Source organism: Poecile atricapillus, chromosome 1, assembly GCF_030490865.1.
Source record: "Poecile atricapillus isolate bPoeAtr1 chromosome 1, bPoeAtr1.hap1, whole genome shotgun sequence".
Taxonomy (NCBI): Eukaryota; Metazoa; Chordata; class Aves; order Passeriformes; family Paridae; genus Poecile; species Poecile atricapillus.
Genome location: NC_081249.1, coordinates 5,773,113 through 5,789,750, shown reverse-complemented (window position 1 = coordinate 5,789,750; position 16,638 = coordinate 5,773,113). Strand labels below are relative to the sequence as shown.

General features: G+C 42.2%; 1 protein-coding gene across 1 annotated transcript in view; it reads right to left on the bottom strand.

The window, feature by feature from the left end:
- Positions 1 to 3,519: 3,519 nt before the first annotated feature.
- The window catches only part of PDXK (pyridoxal kinase), a 47,791-nt gene continuing 34,672 nt past the window's right edge, over positions 3,520 to 16,638 (bottom strand). Inside the window, exons 8-11 of the mRNA XM_058831083.1 lie at positions 15,101 to 15,212; positions 13,967 to 14,103; positions 13,337 to 13,403; positions 3,520 to 12,608 (exon numbers count right to left, since the gene is read on the bottom strand). Of these exons, the coding sequence (XP_058687066.1) occupies positions 12,496 to 12,608; positions 13,337 to 13,403; positions 13,967 to 14,103; positions 15,101 to 15,212 (429 nt within the window). The 3' untranslated portion in view covers positions 3,520 to 12,495. The remainder of the gene's footprint in view (positions 12,609 to 13,336; positions 13,404 to 13,966; positions 14,104 to 15,100; positions 15,213 to 16,638) is intronic.

Genomic DNA, 16,638 nt, shown 5'->3' with positions numbered 1-16,638 from the left:
CTGCTCTGCAGGAAGCCATTTGACAGGCAATAAAACAGAGCCTGTGGAGTCTGGTGGGGTAAATCAGCTCCACCCAGACTCTCTCAGTACATTCCCCAAAGGCAGGGCCTGGGGGACAAGTCACCTCCCTCCTCCAGCATCATTCCAAGATCACCACATCCCTGGTCCCAAGAGAAAGGCAGGAACAACCCACTCCTTAACCTCATTTATCTGTCTGTATGAAGTGAGGATCTCACTATCTGTCTTTACAAGGTCCCAATCAATTTCTTAAATATCTGTGCCCTCCTTCCAGCCCTTTGCCCCTGCACTATTCCTGGCAGCCTGGTGGCTCAGGAACTGATCCAGCTGAAAAGCAATCCCATTTTTGGCTAGCTGTGGTTTCCAGCAGGATCAGCTCCTTGGCAGCTGAAGGGAGGACTCTGAAGTGCCCTGCACTAAATCCACCCCCCCAGCTGCTTTGAACCATGTGTGTTTAACCAGGAGCAGGTGGAAATTTCAGCACACACCTGAAAACCTCATCTGTGCCTGCCCCTGTCACCCTGACCCATCCACGGCACCTCAGTTGCTGCCAGTGCTGCTTAACTGTCTGCTGCAAGAACCTGAATTGTGTCAAGGGGGTAAAAAAGCCTCAAGAATACTGGAGAATTATTCAGATCCAGGGAATAATACAGGTGACCTCTAAAGGTGGGCCTCAGATAATTTGGGTGTGTTTGCTCTTACTGACAAGGGCACCTGGGGTTTTTTGGTAGCAGTGATTTAGCAAACTGTCATTTAAATATTAAACACAAAGCTCAACCTTTACTAGCATAATAAATATAATAAAGTTATAATAGTTTATTATAAACCTTAATAAAGCTGGGTTTTGCACTCAGCCTTGCTGGTCAACAGCAAAGCCCCAAATCCCCAACTGGAGGAGCCCAGGCTGAAGAAGGCACCTGAATGTGTTGATGCTGCATCTGCACCCAGGACCCAGCTGTGAAATGCTGGTACCAGTGCAGGGGGATGTTAAACCACTCCCTGATTTCCCTGCAGCTGAGGTATTGCTGACAGCAGATTTAATTGCCTTTGTCCTAGCAGGCAGCTAATGAGCATTATGAATAATGCTGTGGCTTTCCAGCCCTCCTGAAGCCATTTGTGGCACCTGACTCATAATTCAGCTCGAATCAAAAGGCTGCCAACCTTGTGTATTACCCTTCTGTTCATATTTTATGATTATTATTCAGGCTAGTCTTTGGAATTAAAAGGGGACAATGGGACTGGGAGGTGGTTTTAGCTTTTATTATTTCACTAAAATTCCTCTTGGTTGTGTGTCCTGTAATGATCTCCTGTTGTGTTTGCAACTAAATTTATTTATCCAAGGAAAACAGGGGTGAAAAGAAGTCCAGCAGGGGTAACCAACCTGCACCATGGAGAGGGCTGGGCTTTGGGCAGTCACAGTCCATGGCTGGGACAGGAAAGTGAGGACTCCAGCTCCTTTCATCCCCAGCAGCACTCCTGGGGCATGGACAGGGCCTGCAGAGCTCAGAGGCAGACGAGACCTTTCTGTAGCAGGTAAATTCCCTGTTCAGAAGCTGAGTTACATCCAAAAATTCTCCCCGGAGTCACACCCACCTCCTAAGTCTTTTCCTCCTTACATTTTGCTCCCCCTGGCTGTCTGGTCTCTGCAGCACCCCAGCAGCATTCAAGCCCGTCACAAGGGGTCAGCAAGAGCAGTGTTTTTCACTCAGTTCAATTCTCAGCTCTCCCGGCTGTCTCAGGGACAGACCTGGCTGCCCCAGGAGCACTTGTTTTCAGGAGAAACTCCTTTTCTTTCAGGACACGTGAGTGTCTCCCACCACAGATCCCCTGGGGTATGAGATAAATACAGATAGAGATAGATACAGACAAATAGATGCCATCGAATGGTTTGGGTTGGAAGGGATGTCAAATATCGTCCAGTTCCAGCTCTCTGCCATGGGCAGTGACACCTTTCACTAGACCAGGCTCAGAGCCACATCCAGCCTGGCCTTGAACACTTCCAGACTGGATGGAGCCCTGAGCATCCTGTGGAAATGGATGGAGCTGGACAGAGCTCTGTACACATCTCCATATAAATAGATATATTCATCTCTTTGCCTGTGTGCACCCATGTGAATTGATTATGGTGTCATTGCTATCGTGAATCTGTAATTAAGTCACTGTTATAATTGTAGCTACTCCTATTGAATCACTTTTTAAATGTTAAATTAGTTGATGATTAAGAGTTTCTAACCCCTTCTGAACCTTTATCTTCTCATATCCATATACTTTACCCCCTTACCCTTCTGCATCTCTGGTCTTTGTGTAAATCATCCTAAATTGACTCTAATCTGATTTTCTTATGTGTGCTTCATCCATGTCCTAAGTAATAGAGTCGCCTTTGCCACTGAACTCTAATAAAAGTTACACTCTCATAAATTCATATTAAAACCTGCTTCTTGCCAACTCCTTTGACAGTGCTTCTTCAAGTGGCTCAACTGCTCATTCTCACAGGGCTGTGAGACTTTCCCCTAAAATATCCAAATATTTTCAGGCCCTTCCCCAGCTGCTGTTTGTATGAGCAATAGGAGAAACAAACAGATTAAATGGAAGCATTGGGCAGCTCCCAGAGCTCTGGTATCTGGTTTTGGTGAGACTTGGAATGTGTCCCACATTGGGAGTGCTGGGAAGGAGGGTACAGGCTCAGGAGAGGCAGGTGAGGTGTAAGGGAGAGGTTGCACAGCCCCTGCAGTCAGTGATGATGTGGTTCAGAGCCTTGGAGTGACGACTGGGGGGGATAGAAAAGAGGAAATTTGTAGTGGGTGTGTGTTACTGATGGCCCAGCATCAATAAGTTATTCTACAGGCACTTAGGAGAAATTTCTGGATCTTCATCCCTGTGAAAGATTTCAACTTCCCAGACACAAGCTGGGAATATCATTCTGCTGAGCAAATCTTAGAAATTTCCAACTTTGGTAGGAGGTAATTTCTTATCACAGACACTCAGTGAGACAACTCACAGAGATGCTCTCCTGGACCTGCCCTTTGTGGAGAGCAGAGGACTTTTGTGGGATGTGGTGTTTTGTGGCTGCCTTGGCCACAGTGATCGTGAAATGGCCAAGTATAAAATTTTCAGTGCAATGAGAAAAATATTCAGTGTAATGAGAAAAAAGGGCAGCAGAGTTGCCACCCTGGACTGCACGAGAGCAAATTTCAGGCTATGCAGGGAGCTGTTTCAATGGAGTACACTCAGAATCTGCTTCTGAGGGTTTAGGGAGCACACAAGGGTGGGCCAGACTTTAGGAATCACCTTTTAGAACCACTGGAGCAGATGATTCCACTGCAGTTTGAGTGAAGCAAGTGGAGTTTGGCCAGCTTGGCTGAGCAGGGATCTCTGGAAACAAGGTCAGGCTGCACAGAAAGATCACAGAGCTGTGGTTCACATATGTAGGGAGAAGACACAAAAAACCAAAGCTCCATTAAAAGAGAAACATCACCAAGGGAAAAAAACAGAGACCCATGCTTAGGAAAGGAGATGTATTTTATTGAAAAAAAAAAATTACATTTCACTTATACACCATGAAAATACTGAGTTGTGTGTTATTTTCTTAAGAAGAGGTCAAGACTTGCACAAGAAAACCACATTCTTTATTACAGCATTACTCCACGAGATGAGGCTCTGGTGGCATCTGCACTGGGCATTTTCACTAAACAGTAGAGCAGGGCTAAATGTGCTTTGGGCAAAAACCCTAAATATTGGCCTCTTCCAGGTGCTACTGCCTGTTGAAGACATGGCACTCATTTGGTCAATACTGAATTATTTCTGACTTAGAGACAAATCTTACAGTTTCTCTACTCACATAGGTCCTAGGCAAATTCATAGCTATCCCTCCCCTCCACTTTTTACAATTTTGATTAATTTTTCACATTCAGCCAGATAAAAGCATGTTAAAGCAGTGTACGGGCTGCCAATCTCCCAGAAAGGAAACAACACTGACAGGGGATGCAGCACACTAACAAACACTGACAGCAAATGGCAGGATCATTGGATGGTGCTGAATTCTCCAGTTTCCTCCCATCACTGCAGCTCCAGCAACAAGCCCAAGTTTCCTCCCCACCAAGGCGTGTGTTCACATCCAGCAGCTCTCAGGCACTGAATACAGGAGCTGTACCAAATGCAGGACAGGTGACATCCCAATGCCATCTGTCACAGCTGTGTCCCAAGGACTGTGCTCCAAGCCAGCTGGGACAGGCTCTATCACACCTCTGAAACCCCCTTGTGAACTAGAGATCTCTTACCAATCTGTCAATGAAAATTAATACTAATGCCACATAAATTCCCAGGTAACTGCCCTTATTTATTGATTGATTTAGTGATTTTTTTCCTTGCTTAAAGCTGGTGGGAAGGAAAAGGTCATGACCTGGACAACTCTGACACCATGCAAGTGCTGTGAAAACAAACCTGACGTTTTCTCCACCTGGATCTCCCTATTATATTTCCTATTTAGACCACTGATTTATTCAATGCTATTTTCTACTCTGCTAGGCACAAGCATCACAAAGATCATAAAGAACAGCCACACCAAATTTTTTAGTATTATAATATTTTTGCAACATGGGATGGATTGAGAACACCAAACTCTGCTGAATTGCCAGCTCTTCTTTCAAGTACTTCACTCAAAAAATTTTCTTTTCTTTACCACTAACCATGCAGCTCTGCAATTAGGTCCTGCTCACCCAGCACCTCGCTGCCAGGGGGAGAGGCAACTCCACTCTCCCTCATTTTCAGCAGCTGCATTGTCCCAGACCCTCTCTAGGAGCAGCATGGGCACTTATCTGTTCCCAGGATGAGGAGGTTAAGGGAACTAAAGAAGATTAAAACTTCAGGGGGTTTGACTGGATGAATTCCCCATTGATTTTAGCTCCTTCATGTCCCTTGTTATGGGGACAGGCATATCAGGGACAGCAGAGATGATGGGAGAGCAAGATTAGGGTGCAGTTTTATGGTGTAGCTGAGATGGACAAGTTAGATCTATGACAGCAGCTGATAATTCTCCACCTTTCTTTTCAAAAGCACAAAAGCCAAGCCTGAATCATCTGAATAATGCACTTCCAGAGTCTCTTGTTTCTCCATGGCCTGCAGAAGAAATCTAAGGGAATTATTACACTGTGGCCAGGGAAAGAGGGGGCTGTACACCAGGAGCTTCTGGGTGCACAGAGTTGTGCTGAACCACAGCCTCGGTCCAGCACTGCCCAACAAACCCAACAGCTCCCCACTTGCTCAGAGTAACTCCTCCACATTTCCCCCACGGGAGGATGCAGGCAAAACTCTGCCACCACCGTGGGGATGCTGCACCCACAGATTCCCAGGGGAGGAAAAGCCAGGCACAACATCTCCCCAGCACTGCTTCTCCCTGCCACAGCCTCCCTCCTCAGCAATTCATTATTCATCTCGCTGACATTTCTCCTGCTAACTTAGCAAAGCAGAAGGGCTTCTTTTTTAACACATCCAGAAATTGGGAACTCTCGGGAGAAAAACTCATGATAAATTCTCCTCTACTTTTTGCAGTGGTGATTTATTCACAAGAGTGGTGAGGATGCTGCCACGTTAATTAAAAGGGATGTGACAAGTGATCCTCAGTTTTGCCAAATCACCAACTGCTCTGGTAGGTAATGACATTTATCATAGGATAATGCTCAAAAAACTCTTTTATGATGCAGACCCTTGTTCTTTTTACAGAGACCCTGAAGTTCAGCCAAAAAAAATTAATCTGGACAGTATGTGGCCAGTTGTGCTTTAGCCCTGGTCTCCCAGCCATAAGAAACAGACTCAGTGTATTTAGCAAGATGAAAAAAATCCTGCTCTGGTTTTGAACCTTGTGAGAGGCTTTGTCTTTTGACTGAATGGGATTTTATTAATAACTCAGCTCTCCTGGAAGGTATTTATGAATTTGAATTCAGAACAAACAACTAAAATTCTTCATTCTATTACAGCTGACAAACCACAAGGAAAAAAAAAATCTTTACTTTCCCCATTTGCCTATTCACCTGTCTGTGCACAGGTTTAGCACAAGCTATGAATTAGCTTGGTCAGCTCCATACAATGGGAACAAGCCATTTCTGTTCCATCTTTTGGCTTGTCCATGTATATGTCGCTATTAAGCACTTTTAAGACCTCCCTGTCTTATTTAGTTAAATAAACAAACCCATCCCAAATTTTTGATCTAACCTAGATGCATTCAAAACTTCTTTCCAATGCAAAATTTCAGGCATATAATGCAAAGCTTACCTGATTTTAAAATGGATAAGGTAGCAATATTTAGGGTTTTCTTTTTAAACAATGGTTATCTACCATCCTATTGCCTCTCTCTACAATCAAGCGTACAAGCCTTACTGCAGGAAGGACACAACTTGTAATGGCCAACCAGAAAAATACACAAACACTAGAAAGCCTACAGTTTCATCAGAAATGAAATCATTTGCTATTACACAGAACTTCATTGTTTTTCTGGCACAGAAGTCGTTGAATTACTACACATGCCTCAAGGACAATCATTTAAGATGTGTAAACAGATAACAGGTCCACCTAGTCAGTACAAAGCACCACACAAACTTTAAGTACATAGAAAGTTTGCTCATAAATATTTCTTTGTTTAACAATTCAGCACTAAAAAAATATTACTTAAAAAGGCATCTTTTATTAAGTTATTCAGTTTGTCCAGGGCTGGTGGGGTTGTACTATCCCTACTGTATTACAGCCACCTGACTCTCTTTCCAAACCATTTTACTTCTCTGGAAGAAAAGGCTATGTGTGGCTGGGACCCAAAGCTTCAGCACAATCTATAAAAATATAATTCTTTAAGACCTTCTGCTCACATCCTGAAGGCCTACTCAGCCAGCCCCCCAAATTCTGTTTCCCACCCCTACCACATTGCAAATAAAGCTTCAACATACACACACACACACACGCACACACACAGAGTACATAAATTACACTCTTCTACACACAGATTTTTCTAAACAGCAATGCAACCACGAGGGCAATAGGTAAGTGTGATTCCAGTGGTAACATATGGCACAGCCTTCTCATATTGCTGGTTTTCTCTCTCTGAATAATGTGCTGCCTTATTCACTGCTCTGCACGTTGGGGGATTTATTACCATTATTTGCACTGTGGAGGCACTGAGTCAGGAATGCACATTTAGGAGCATCCCATCTGCCTCGAGGTCCTCTGCTGCCACAGCAGTAAAAGCACCAAACTGGTGGCACTGGGGCTGCCACCTGGCACTGGTTTCCTGGTGAAGCAGATGGGAGTTTTCCTTGGCTGTTGAATGCCACACCACATTCCTCCCTTCTGGAAATGGGTCTCTCCTGAAGCAGTGCCCTGACAGCAGCAGCCCTTTGCTCAGGGCACACTCCTCCAGTGGCTGACAGAACCTCGGGGATTTACCTGAAATCTGCTCCTGCATGCATAAACTCATTGGTTTCCTCATTTATTGACAATAATGCACTTTCAAGAGTTTTCATTTATTTGAAAGGGCTATTTTTGGGCTGTCATTGAACATCTTGAAGCTTGGTTTCCACGGCAGACAAATGTCTTTAATGGACATGTTTTAGAAAGCTACAGAATTGCTCAGCAGGCTCTCACTTACCAGGAACATGAAGAACATGTGCTTTCAGCAAGAACATGTCTCTGGGTAACTAATCCTGGGATTCTAAACAGGAGTGCAGGAATGACTGCAGTCAATAAACCAGTAAGGCAGCAAGGGGATGTAAAAGGGACGTGTTTCTTATGAAGAAATAGTTTAGTACCAGAGTGACCAAAATTCGTAACGTGTCTCAACTTTTAAAAGCATTCTTCAACTGGACAAGAACCTTTACTTGGGAGAGCTTCTTTAGTATAAAACCAAACCTGTCCAGGACACAAGTGTAATGATACAGCACTTTCTGCTCTCCTTAACCTCCTGCTCCAAACTCCTCTCCTCCTGCTGCAAACCACCACTCTGGCAGGGACACTGCTGAGTGCTGGCAGAAGCTCTTGTTCCCACACCAGAAACATTTGTTTCCCACTCTACAGCCCTGTGTGCTCTACCCTACACAGCGAAGGTAAAAACTCAGTGGAGTGCAGTTAAATGCTGCACAAGAAACAGATCTCAAAATGAGTTATGGTTCTTATTCCAAGACCCTCTTCTCACCTTGTTTGCAGGAAAAAAGAGCACAACACAATGAGGTCCATATAAAATGTAAGAGGAATGCAAGGGAGTGGTGAAGAATGCCAGCAATTTTCTTCCTATGAACCATCTTTAAGAAAAATAAAAATTAAGACAACAAGCACATTACTCACTTCCACATCCATATCTTACAGTAAGATGATTACAGAGCATAAATGTGCTCTCTGCCATTAACTACCCTTTCTCTATCCTAGGACATAACTAAGGAAACATTTAATTACATCCACTTTATTCAGCAAGACTATCAAACCATTCTTGTGCTGTTTAATTCTGAAATGATTAACATATTTAAAAATAGGATCTAACAATTTGTGTGTGCACAGTATAATAAATGTAGATGTTTTTATTACAATCTTCCTTGCCACATATTTTAAAATAAAATTAATCAATACAATCACCGTAACAGTCTCAGACAAAAAAATTAACACCATCCAATCAAGACACAGTTAAGATACTCAAAAGGCAGTATGAGTAGCTGGAAACCTTGGTCCTCTGATTCTTTTGTATAACACATGGATTATTCTCCCCACTTGAGATAAAAATCAGCACACAAACATTAATAATTCATACTGCAGGTTTCTTAAGTGTTTCTATTGAGTGTGAATAGCACTGCTTTTAGCACAATGTCTTTATGCACGTCTCAATTCTCAGCATGTAGAGACTAATCCAGGCCCAGAGTAGACTGTCTGTAAACAACTTTTGGTCTCTCCTGAACAGGTGGCTCCAAAAACCAGTGGACTTGAGCAGTGGCCACAGGCACTGCAAATCACTCCAGGAAAAGGGGATCCAACACAAATTAATTCCAGAATGGAGAAAGATTGTTAGGGGAAGTTGAGTGGACACAAGCACAAAGCATTCACCTCTCCCATGCCTCCATGTGCTGCAGCAGGAGAAGCCTCACTCTGACCTCACACATGTGGCAGTGAAGCCACCAGTCCCCAGCTGGTAGTGCTGGACTGCTGGGTTACACCTTTCCTGCTCTCAGGATGGCCAGGGAAGATTATCCATGTTACAGACTCCACTCTCTGGGCTAAAGTGCTTGTTCTCCTGTCATCAATTAGTACCTAAGCTAGTTTAGACTGACCTTTTATCTTTAACTAAAGGTTTACAAGTCAACAATGCTGCAAACACCAGACAACGCTGGTCAGTCTCCTCCAAGGCCCTAAATAAATAGCGGGCACTGTCTGACTGAAACACTTTCCAGCTGTATCAGACAGCAGGAACTCAGAAAAAGATACAGGTATTATATGCAGGAGGAGAGGAGGGAATTAAATATTAGACAGGACTGTGCTGAGTCTTTGAATTTTGTTCTGCACATAAGCTTTGTGTAACTCTAAACAAATAAAAAATGTGTACCTTGACATTCAAAAATACCTGTTAGACTGCTGTGGCTACAAAATGTTAGCTACAGAATATATTTACAGATAATTTCTGATGTTTGTTCCTGGCAAGAGATGTTAAGCCCAATTCTTCACTGAAGACATAAACCTGACCTAATTTAGATCAGGTCAGTGGGAGTTTAAAACAGGCATCACATGAATAACCCTCAGGGACTCAAGCAGATGAAGCCAGCAGCCCATTGCTACAGGATCCAACTACTGTGAAATAGGAACTTTTGCAAATTGAGCACATTAGTATGAATATTCTTTTCTTTTTCTTTTTTTTTTAACATGGGTGTGTCACAGATTCTAAGGAAGGTGTGAATTATTGAATGGATCCATTCTCTGAGGAAGTGGGGAAAGATTACACCTGACAGGTATAAACTGCTCCAACAAACATATCACTTTGTCTTTTATGTCAAGATCATGGCTCATCAGGGTTTACAATTAAAACCTTGTTTGCAAGGTAGCTCCAAGCTTCTTTATTTCAGAGAAAACAGCCCTTGCCTTTCTCCTTATCCTCCTGTGAAGTCTCTTTATTCTAATGGCAAAATAAAATTGTGCTGTCTCACACTTACTAAAAGGGCATTGACCATTGTCTGTACAGGCAGGGAAGTTCAGGATGTTGATCTCTTTTTCCTAAGAGGATGGCAGGGATTATGCACTTCCACATGAAATACTCTAATTTTAAAAGATAAATAAACTCATGTTTGGAATATGGCATGCAGCACATGGTTAATCAATGTCAGAAACAATTAAAATCCTTTTTGTGTTCAACTGTTGAAACCTGTCACCAGCTATAGTATTTAAATATCTTTGCTGAAAGCAAGTATCTCAAAAGAGGTTAATTGTCCTCCTGGCACAGCCACCCAAGCAAACAGCAGCTTATCTAAAAAAGGGGGGAATATCAGTATGAGTATTTTCCAGCCCATCTGGAAGCTGGTGTTGCAGGGAGAACAAAATTTTAAAATCCAGTGGTGCAAAGAAAGGCAGCTCAATGTGCTCAGAGAATCATGGAATGGCTGAGGTTGGAAGGGACCTCTGGAGATCCTCTGGCTCAACCTCTGAGCAAACAGGGCCAAGTACAGAAGGTTTACTCAGGGCCATGTTCAGTCAGCATCTGAGAATCTCCAAGAATGGAGACTCCACAACCTCCCTGTGCAACCTGTGCCAGTGTCTGATCATCTTCACAGTGAATTTTATTTTTCTAATGTTTAAATGGATTTTCCTGTATTTCATTTTGTGCTACTGTCTATTTATCACTTCTTGGGCACCACTGAGAGGAGCCTGGTTCCCTCTGCACTGCTTCCCATCAGCCACTTGTACACACTGTCAAGGTAGTTCACATCTTTTTACAGGCTGGGTATCAGCCATGAGCTCATATCTCTGACTGCTAATTTTAGCAGCTGTTCACAACACCAAAAATATTATTGCTAGAAAGGTATTTCATGACAGTGGTTAATAAAAACTGTGGCAGTAGAGTCACATTTTGTAGATAAATTCCTGCTAATTTTTTCCCTTAAATTGTCAAGTAACATGATTTTTTTTTTTCACTTTTGATGCCAAATGCAGGAGAGGAAATCAATCAGAAATGCAATTTCCATCCCCTTATGCAGTCTGAGACAAGTAAAGCTCATCAATTTGATCTGGATTTAACTTCACACTAGATGTTATCTTGGGACAAGCAAGAACATGGATCCCAGACAGAAGTCTTATGGAAGTGTGAGTGGCCAATACCTGTCAGCAGACCTGCCCTGTTGCTTCAGTATGTGGCTGTGATCCATAGGACTCTGAAATGATTAAAAATCCCATTTTGAAGCCTTATCAAGCAGAATTGTGAATTAAGAATAACATTAATAATAATGTATTTCCATAATCTCTAATTGGTGTTGCTTGCAGAGACATTATGAACAAGTTAATTATTCCATTTCATTGCAATTGGTAAACCAGTCCAGACCAGATCTTACTAAACCAAAAGTACTACTTTTGCCACATTGCTTCATTGCTAAGGCTGCCAGCAGTGCTCACTAATGTAAGTCAAGTGCCCATGTAGTTTTTAAGTAAATCCACCCACAATGAACAAACCAAAGCTGCCAACTTCCAGGGTAAGAGCTGCTTCCTCTTTTGCCCTTAGTTAAAAGAGAATCAAACCTGGCCTCAGAGGCCACACTCCTAACCAGTGCTACTGAACAAAGGCATGATCTTGTTAATCAAGATGTTTCTGGAGCAGTTTTTGGAGGAAAATCACGTGGGCACCCACGGACATGAGAAATAAGCAGCTGGAACCTGTGACAACTGAAACTGTGCAGCTGTTCATGGACAAGAAACAGGAGCAGAGATCAGCAACATGAATGACATCTCAAGGTCACTTCAGAGTACTGAACATGCCAAACATCTTCAAAGTACTCCTACACACAACCAGAACTGTGTGTGTAGCTTTAACCCTGCTTAGTTTCATAGCAGCTGAGATACTGAATACCAGAGTAGGTAACCAGGTACCTCCAGGAAAAGGGAGCATGGAGCCAGCTCCATTGGCACTAGATGCCATCTTGAAATACATTTTCCAGTCAGTCAAGCATTCCACTAGCAAATTCACATCTACAGTCTTTGGCAAGGCAGGAACATTGCTCTCTTGCCCTGGGTAATCACACAGACTAAGTGAATCTGACAGACATTGGCATACCTGGGAATATGCTTCAATGCACACTAACTGTTCTGTTTTTAAAACTGAGCAAGGCCAGCACATATGTTTGAGAGTGGATATCTGCCTATGCTGGGCACTATTTCATGAAAGTCAGGTTTCTGTCACAGATCTAAGGCAAATATTACAATTTACAGGAAAGAAATGAGGACATCGATACATTGTGCGTTATTGGAGACGTGGAGCCTTTATAACACGGTGGCTTTCACTATGATCTCTGGGTTTTCTATGTCCTTTTTGCTTTGGACCATTCTCAGTTCCAGCTGGGCTGAGTTTGGTTTGTTTCCTTCTCCAGCTTGCACTAAAAAGATGACATCAGAATGTCATTAAAAACAGCAGTTTAAAAAGAAACAAGTTACATTGTTCTGTTACCCCACTATTTTCTCTACTTTCTTCCCTTCCCCATTCTCCCTTACTGCTCCCTGCCAAAGGCTTCCAAGGTGGAAAATCCAGATCAGCACTGTGATTTCTTATCACCACTGTTCCACACCTCTCTCAGGAAAGAAACACAGCTTTGCTGTTAATTAGGAAGTCACACAGATGTGCTCAGAGGACCCACAGATTTCATTAAGAACTGAAATATGGGAACTCCACGGGGAGAGAAGCCGAAAAAAAATGCTCCTCACACGGGCCAACACAGCAAACAAACTATTCTTAGTTGATAAACCCCTCTCAGTGCTAAGCACACACTCAGAGGGACAGTGGGTGAGCTACACTGAAGCAGGAGCTTTTGGCACACCAAACTCAGCATCTCCCCAAGTTCTGCCAGACTTGCAGAGCTGAGTCAGGCACAGTCAGCACGACTGTCACCCACCACAAGCTAAACAGTGACATCTGCAGTCGGCTCTCGTCAAAAATGGGCTGGGAGGACACAGCAGGAACATGCAGACAAAACTACTGAGCTCTCATTCTGTAAATTCTCTGCCTGCTTCTGCAGTGAGGGGATGCTTCAGGCAGGAAAGCCAAAAAGCTCCTTGAATATTTCTGCTGATGGCAATCCAGACAGAACACGGGTCTGGATGAATTTACCTTTTGCACTCTTAATGGTCCTTTGCAGAACATGCTGCATGGCTGACACAGTCTTTTCACATGCCACCTGCATCAACACAACATATTCAGGGTTTAGTAAAACTTCAGCTACATACTTTAATATTACTGAAATTAATTATTTTTAAAACACTGCTATTGGAGGAAAACATGACTGACAAAACAAATATGATGATAACTATGCAATGCAGAGTTTGGGCAATTTTTTTTTTTTTTTTCACTTAATTCTCCCCAGACAGGTATTAGAAATCATAAGTGTATCAAGGAGTCTGTGTCCTTAAGGGAAAGAAACAGAAAAATGGATTTGAGAAATTATTTTCAATACTTATTATGAAGTGAGGATAAAAAAATCTAATTATAAACATGCATACAGTCTGTCTCTCTAGAAAGTACATCTTATTTGGCAAAATTAAAAAATTAATCTAACTGAAATATGACTGTTTGATGTCCCTTTTGGCAAAAAGGAAACTGTGGCTTTTTCTCTGAGGTGAGCGAAAAAAAAGCCAAAACAGAAGACAGTATTTAAATAATGTCACAGATTAGAAGTTTAAAAAAAAAAACTCAAGAGTAACAAGGTCCAACTTGCAGAGAGATGAGTAACTTCTCCCCCACCTTCAAATTGTTTGGGTGCTTGTGTGTCCATGCCAGAAGCATAGCAGCAAACAAGTCTCCTGTTCCAACAAAGACAGCATCCACTTTAGGAGACTCCACTCGAATTCTTTGTGTTATCCTGGTACCATCTGCTTTAGCTACAACACAGATCCACAGTTAAGTGACAGACCCAGCAACTAATACAATAGCAATCACTAGAATTTAAAAAGAAATGTTTTTAAAAATCATCATCAGATTTGAATTCCTTTGCTGCTTGGGACATAAAGGAGGATTTGTACCAACTTTGTACCAGCTCTTTTAAAAGGCACAGCCTTCTGAAACTTGGCCAGTTTGGAATAGCATTTACAACTTCTGTACTGTACATACTTCATTTAAGAGGGAGGAGGGAGCAACCACCTTAATTTTTCATCCCTCATAACTGTGTCCTTCTCAGGTAGAAACACTGTGTGACAGTGAACACACAGCAAATTCTGGTGACAGTACAGAAGGGGATACAGAGAAGAAGCAGAAGGATATTTGATAACCTATCAAAGGAGGCACAATCTGCTAACAGGACAGTGGGACTTTTCAGAAAAGCATTCAAACATGCCAAGCTCCTGGTTGATATCCTTACTACGAGGGTCACTACCAGGGGCTGTAAGAGTCCCGATAAACCTCGCCTAGGACATCCTCCCCTGCCCAGGAGCTGCACAAAGCTCAGGCCTGGGCACAAGAATCCCTGCCTGAGATATGGTGCAGTTATTCCTGTGCACAGCCCTGCTGTCCTGATGTACTTACTGAATTTTCCAGATTAATCTCAGACCTGGCTTGTCTCCCTAACTCTGGACTGTCACTGGGACCTGTCTGCCACCAACCCCCTGTCCTGCTCACCTTATTCAGGTCCTGTGGGTCTGTTCCCAGTGGGTGGGGACAGAGTCCTGCCTGTGCTATGGTCACACTCAGCTCTTGTCTTCCCTCATGGAGCAGCCCCAGTCTTACCACTCCTGCTATTACTGCAGACAAGGTGCTCTCTTAGGAATCTGTGCTCCTTCCATGCACTACAGATGGGCCTGATGAAACTGCTTCTTCAAGGAGTAACTGCAAGCACAGACAGCTTAAATGAGAGCACAGAGAAGGAAGGAGCTCTTGACTTACTTTTTCTGTGGCTTCCCAGAGCAATCAGGTAGTCGTTTCCTAGAGGTGCCTGTAGGTCTGAGCTTGTTATCACCACAGTCTCTGGTCCCATGGCATGGAGCATATCCATTACCTTTCAGCATGCAAAAAGACAGGAATCACTGACTGCAATATGTGTTGATTAAATTTCCATTCATAGTACTGAGGATTTTTAACAAACATCTTATTTTGGCATCTTTTGTAAAGAGAAAGAAACAGTCTCTATTCAAACAATCCACTTGAATTAGGGGCATTACTTTGAAATAGGGGAATCAAAACATCCACATTTAAATGTACACACTTGTTAAAATATACAAGCACTTCTGTTTGTGTTATCTTTGGATGTTCTTTTGGAAAGAATACTGTTTCAGCTGTGCTCAGAATTTTTGCCTGCATCATGTTTTCAAAACATATTATCAAAAGGATAAGAGAATAAATATACAGACATGTGCACCTGAGCTGGCATCTTGAAGCATTTACTAGAAAGCCAATAATTCCAGGTCATGAAATCTTATTTAGCTACTACTTTTAGAGTTACCAAAAATTAAAAAACCTAAATCAGAGGCACAAGTGTGTCTATCTCAATTTTCTTCTCTCATTCTGTTTCAACCTCCAAACTACAGCTGTAAATTATATACCTTTGCAGATGTATTTCCACTCTGTGTGTTCCTCACTTAAACTCATTAATACTGTACTTCTGACATCACAATTGGTTGTTACAGACAGAAGTGATTTTGATTTCACAGAAAAAAGAATGATTTCAATAATGAGTTTAGTATAAAACATGGATAAAATATTAATTCTCCCAGAAGTGTTTAACTAAAAACCTTCTTAGGCTAGCTATGACTCATGAGCAGATGAATGATAGGGATTTATTTCTGCTATTTTTTAATACTTCATTGCTTTTTTTTCATGTCTAAGCCTCCAAGTTTCTTCAGCTGTCAGACCTCTTTGCACAGACATCAGCTGGGTTTTGAAGAAGCAATAAATCCACCAGCATACACTGACACAATCAGTCTGTGTAATATTAAACTGAATTTCATTTCTCAGTCACAATTCACCAGGATCCTAATCTCCACTATTCCTAGCTGTAGGACTTAGTCCTTTTTATGTTAATATTACATCATATTTAATTTTATGCTAGAAGACACTACTGTCATCACAGGTCTTGTTAAGGAAAGGAAAGCCAGCACGAAATCATGGAAATCTATGCAGAATTCCTACCACGTTTAAAGGAGACAAATTCCAGCATGGATTACTACACAGACTCATATATGACATGCAGCTGGAAAGACAGACAGATTAAAAAATAATATCTTGCTAACAACTTCTTTTAAAATGTTTCTATTTCTAAGCATAATTCTGTCTCTTTGGGAGAGATTTTTTTAAAGCCCATCACAAATCAGAGCTATGGCATGAATCAGTCAGACTAACTGGCAAAACTGATTAGCACATGCAACTCATGTTTGCAGCTGAAATATGCAAATTTAAAACTAATGGCTGCTCAGCTAATTATGTTC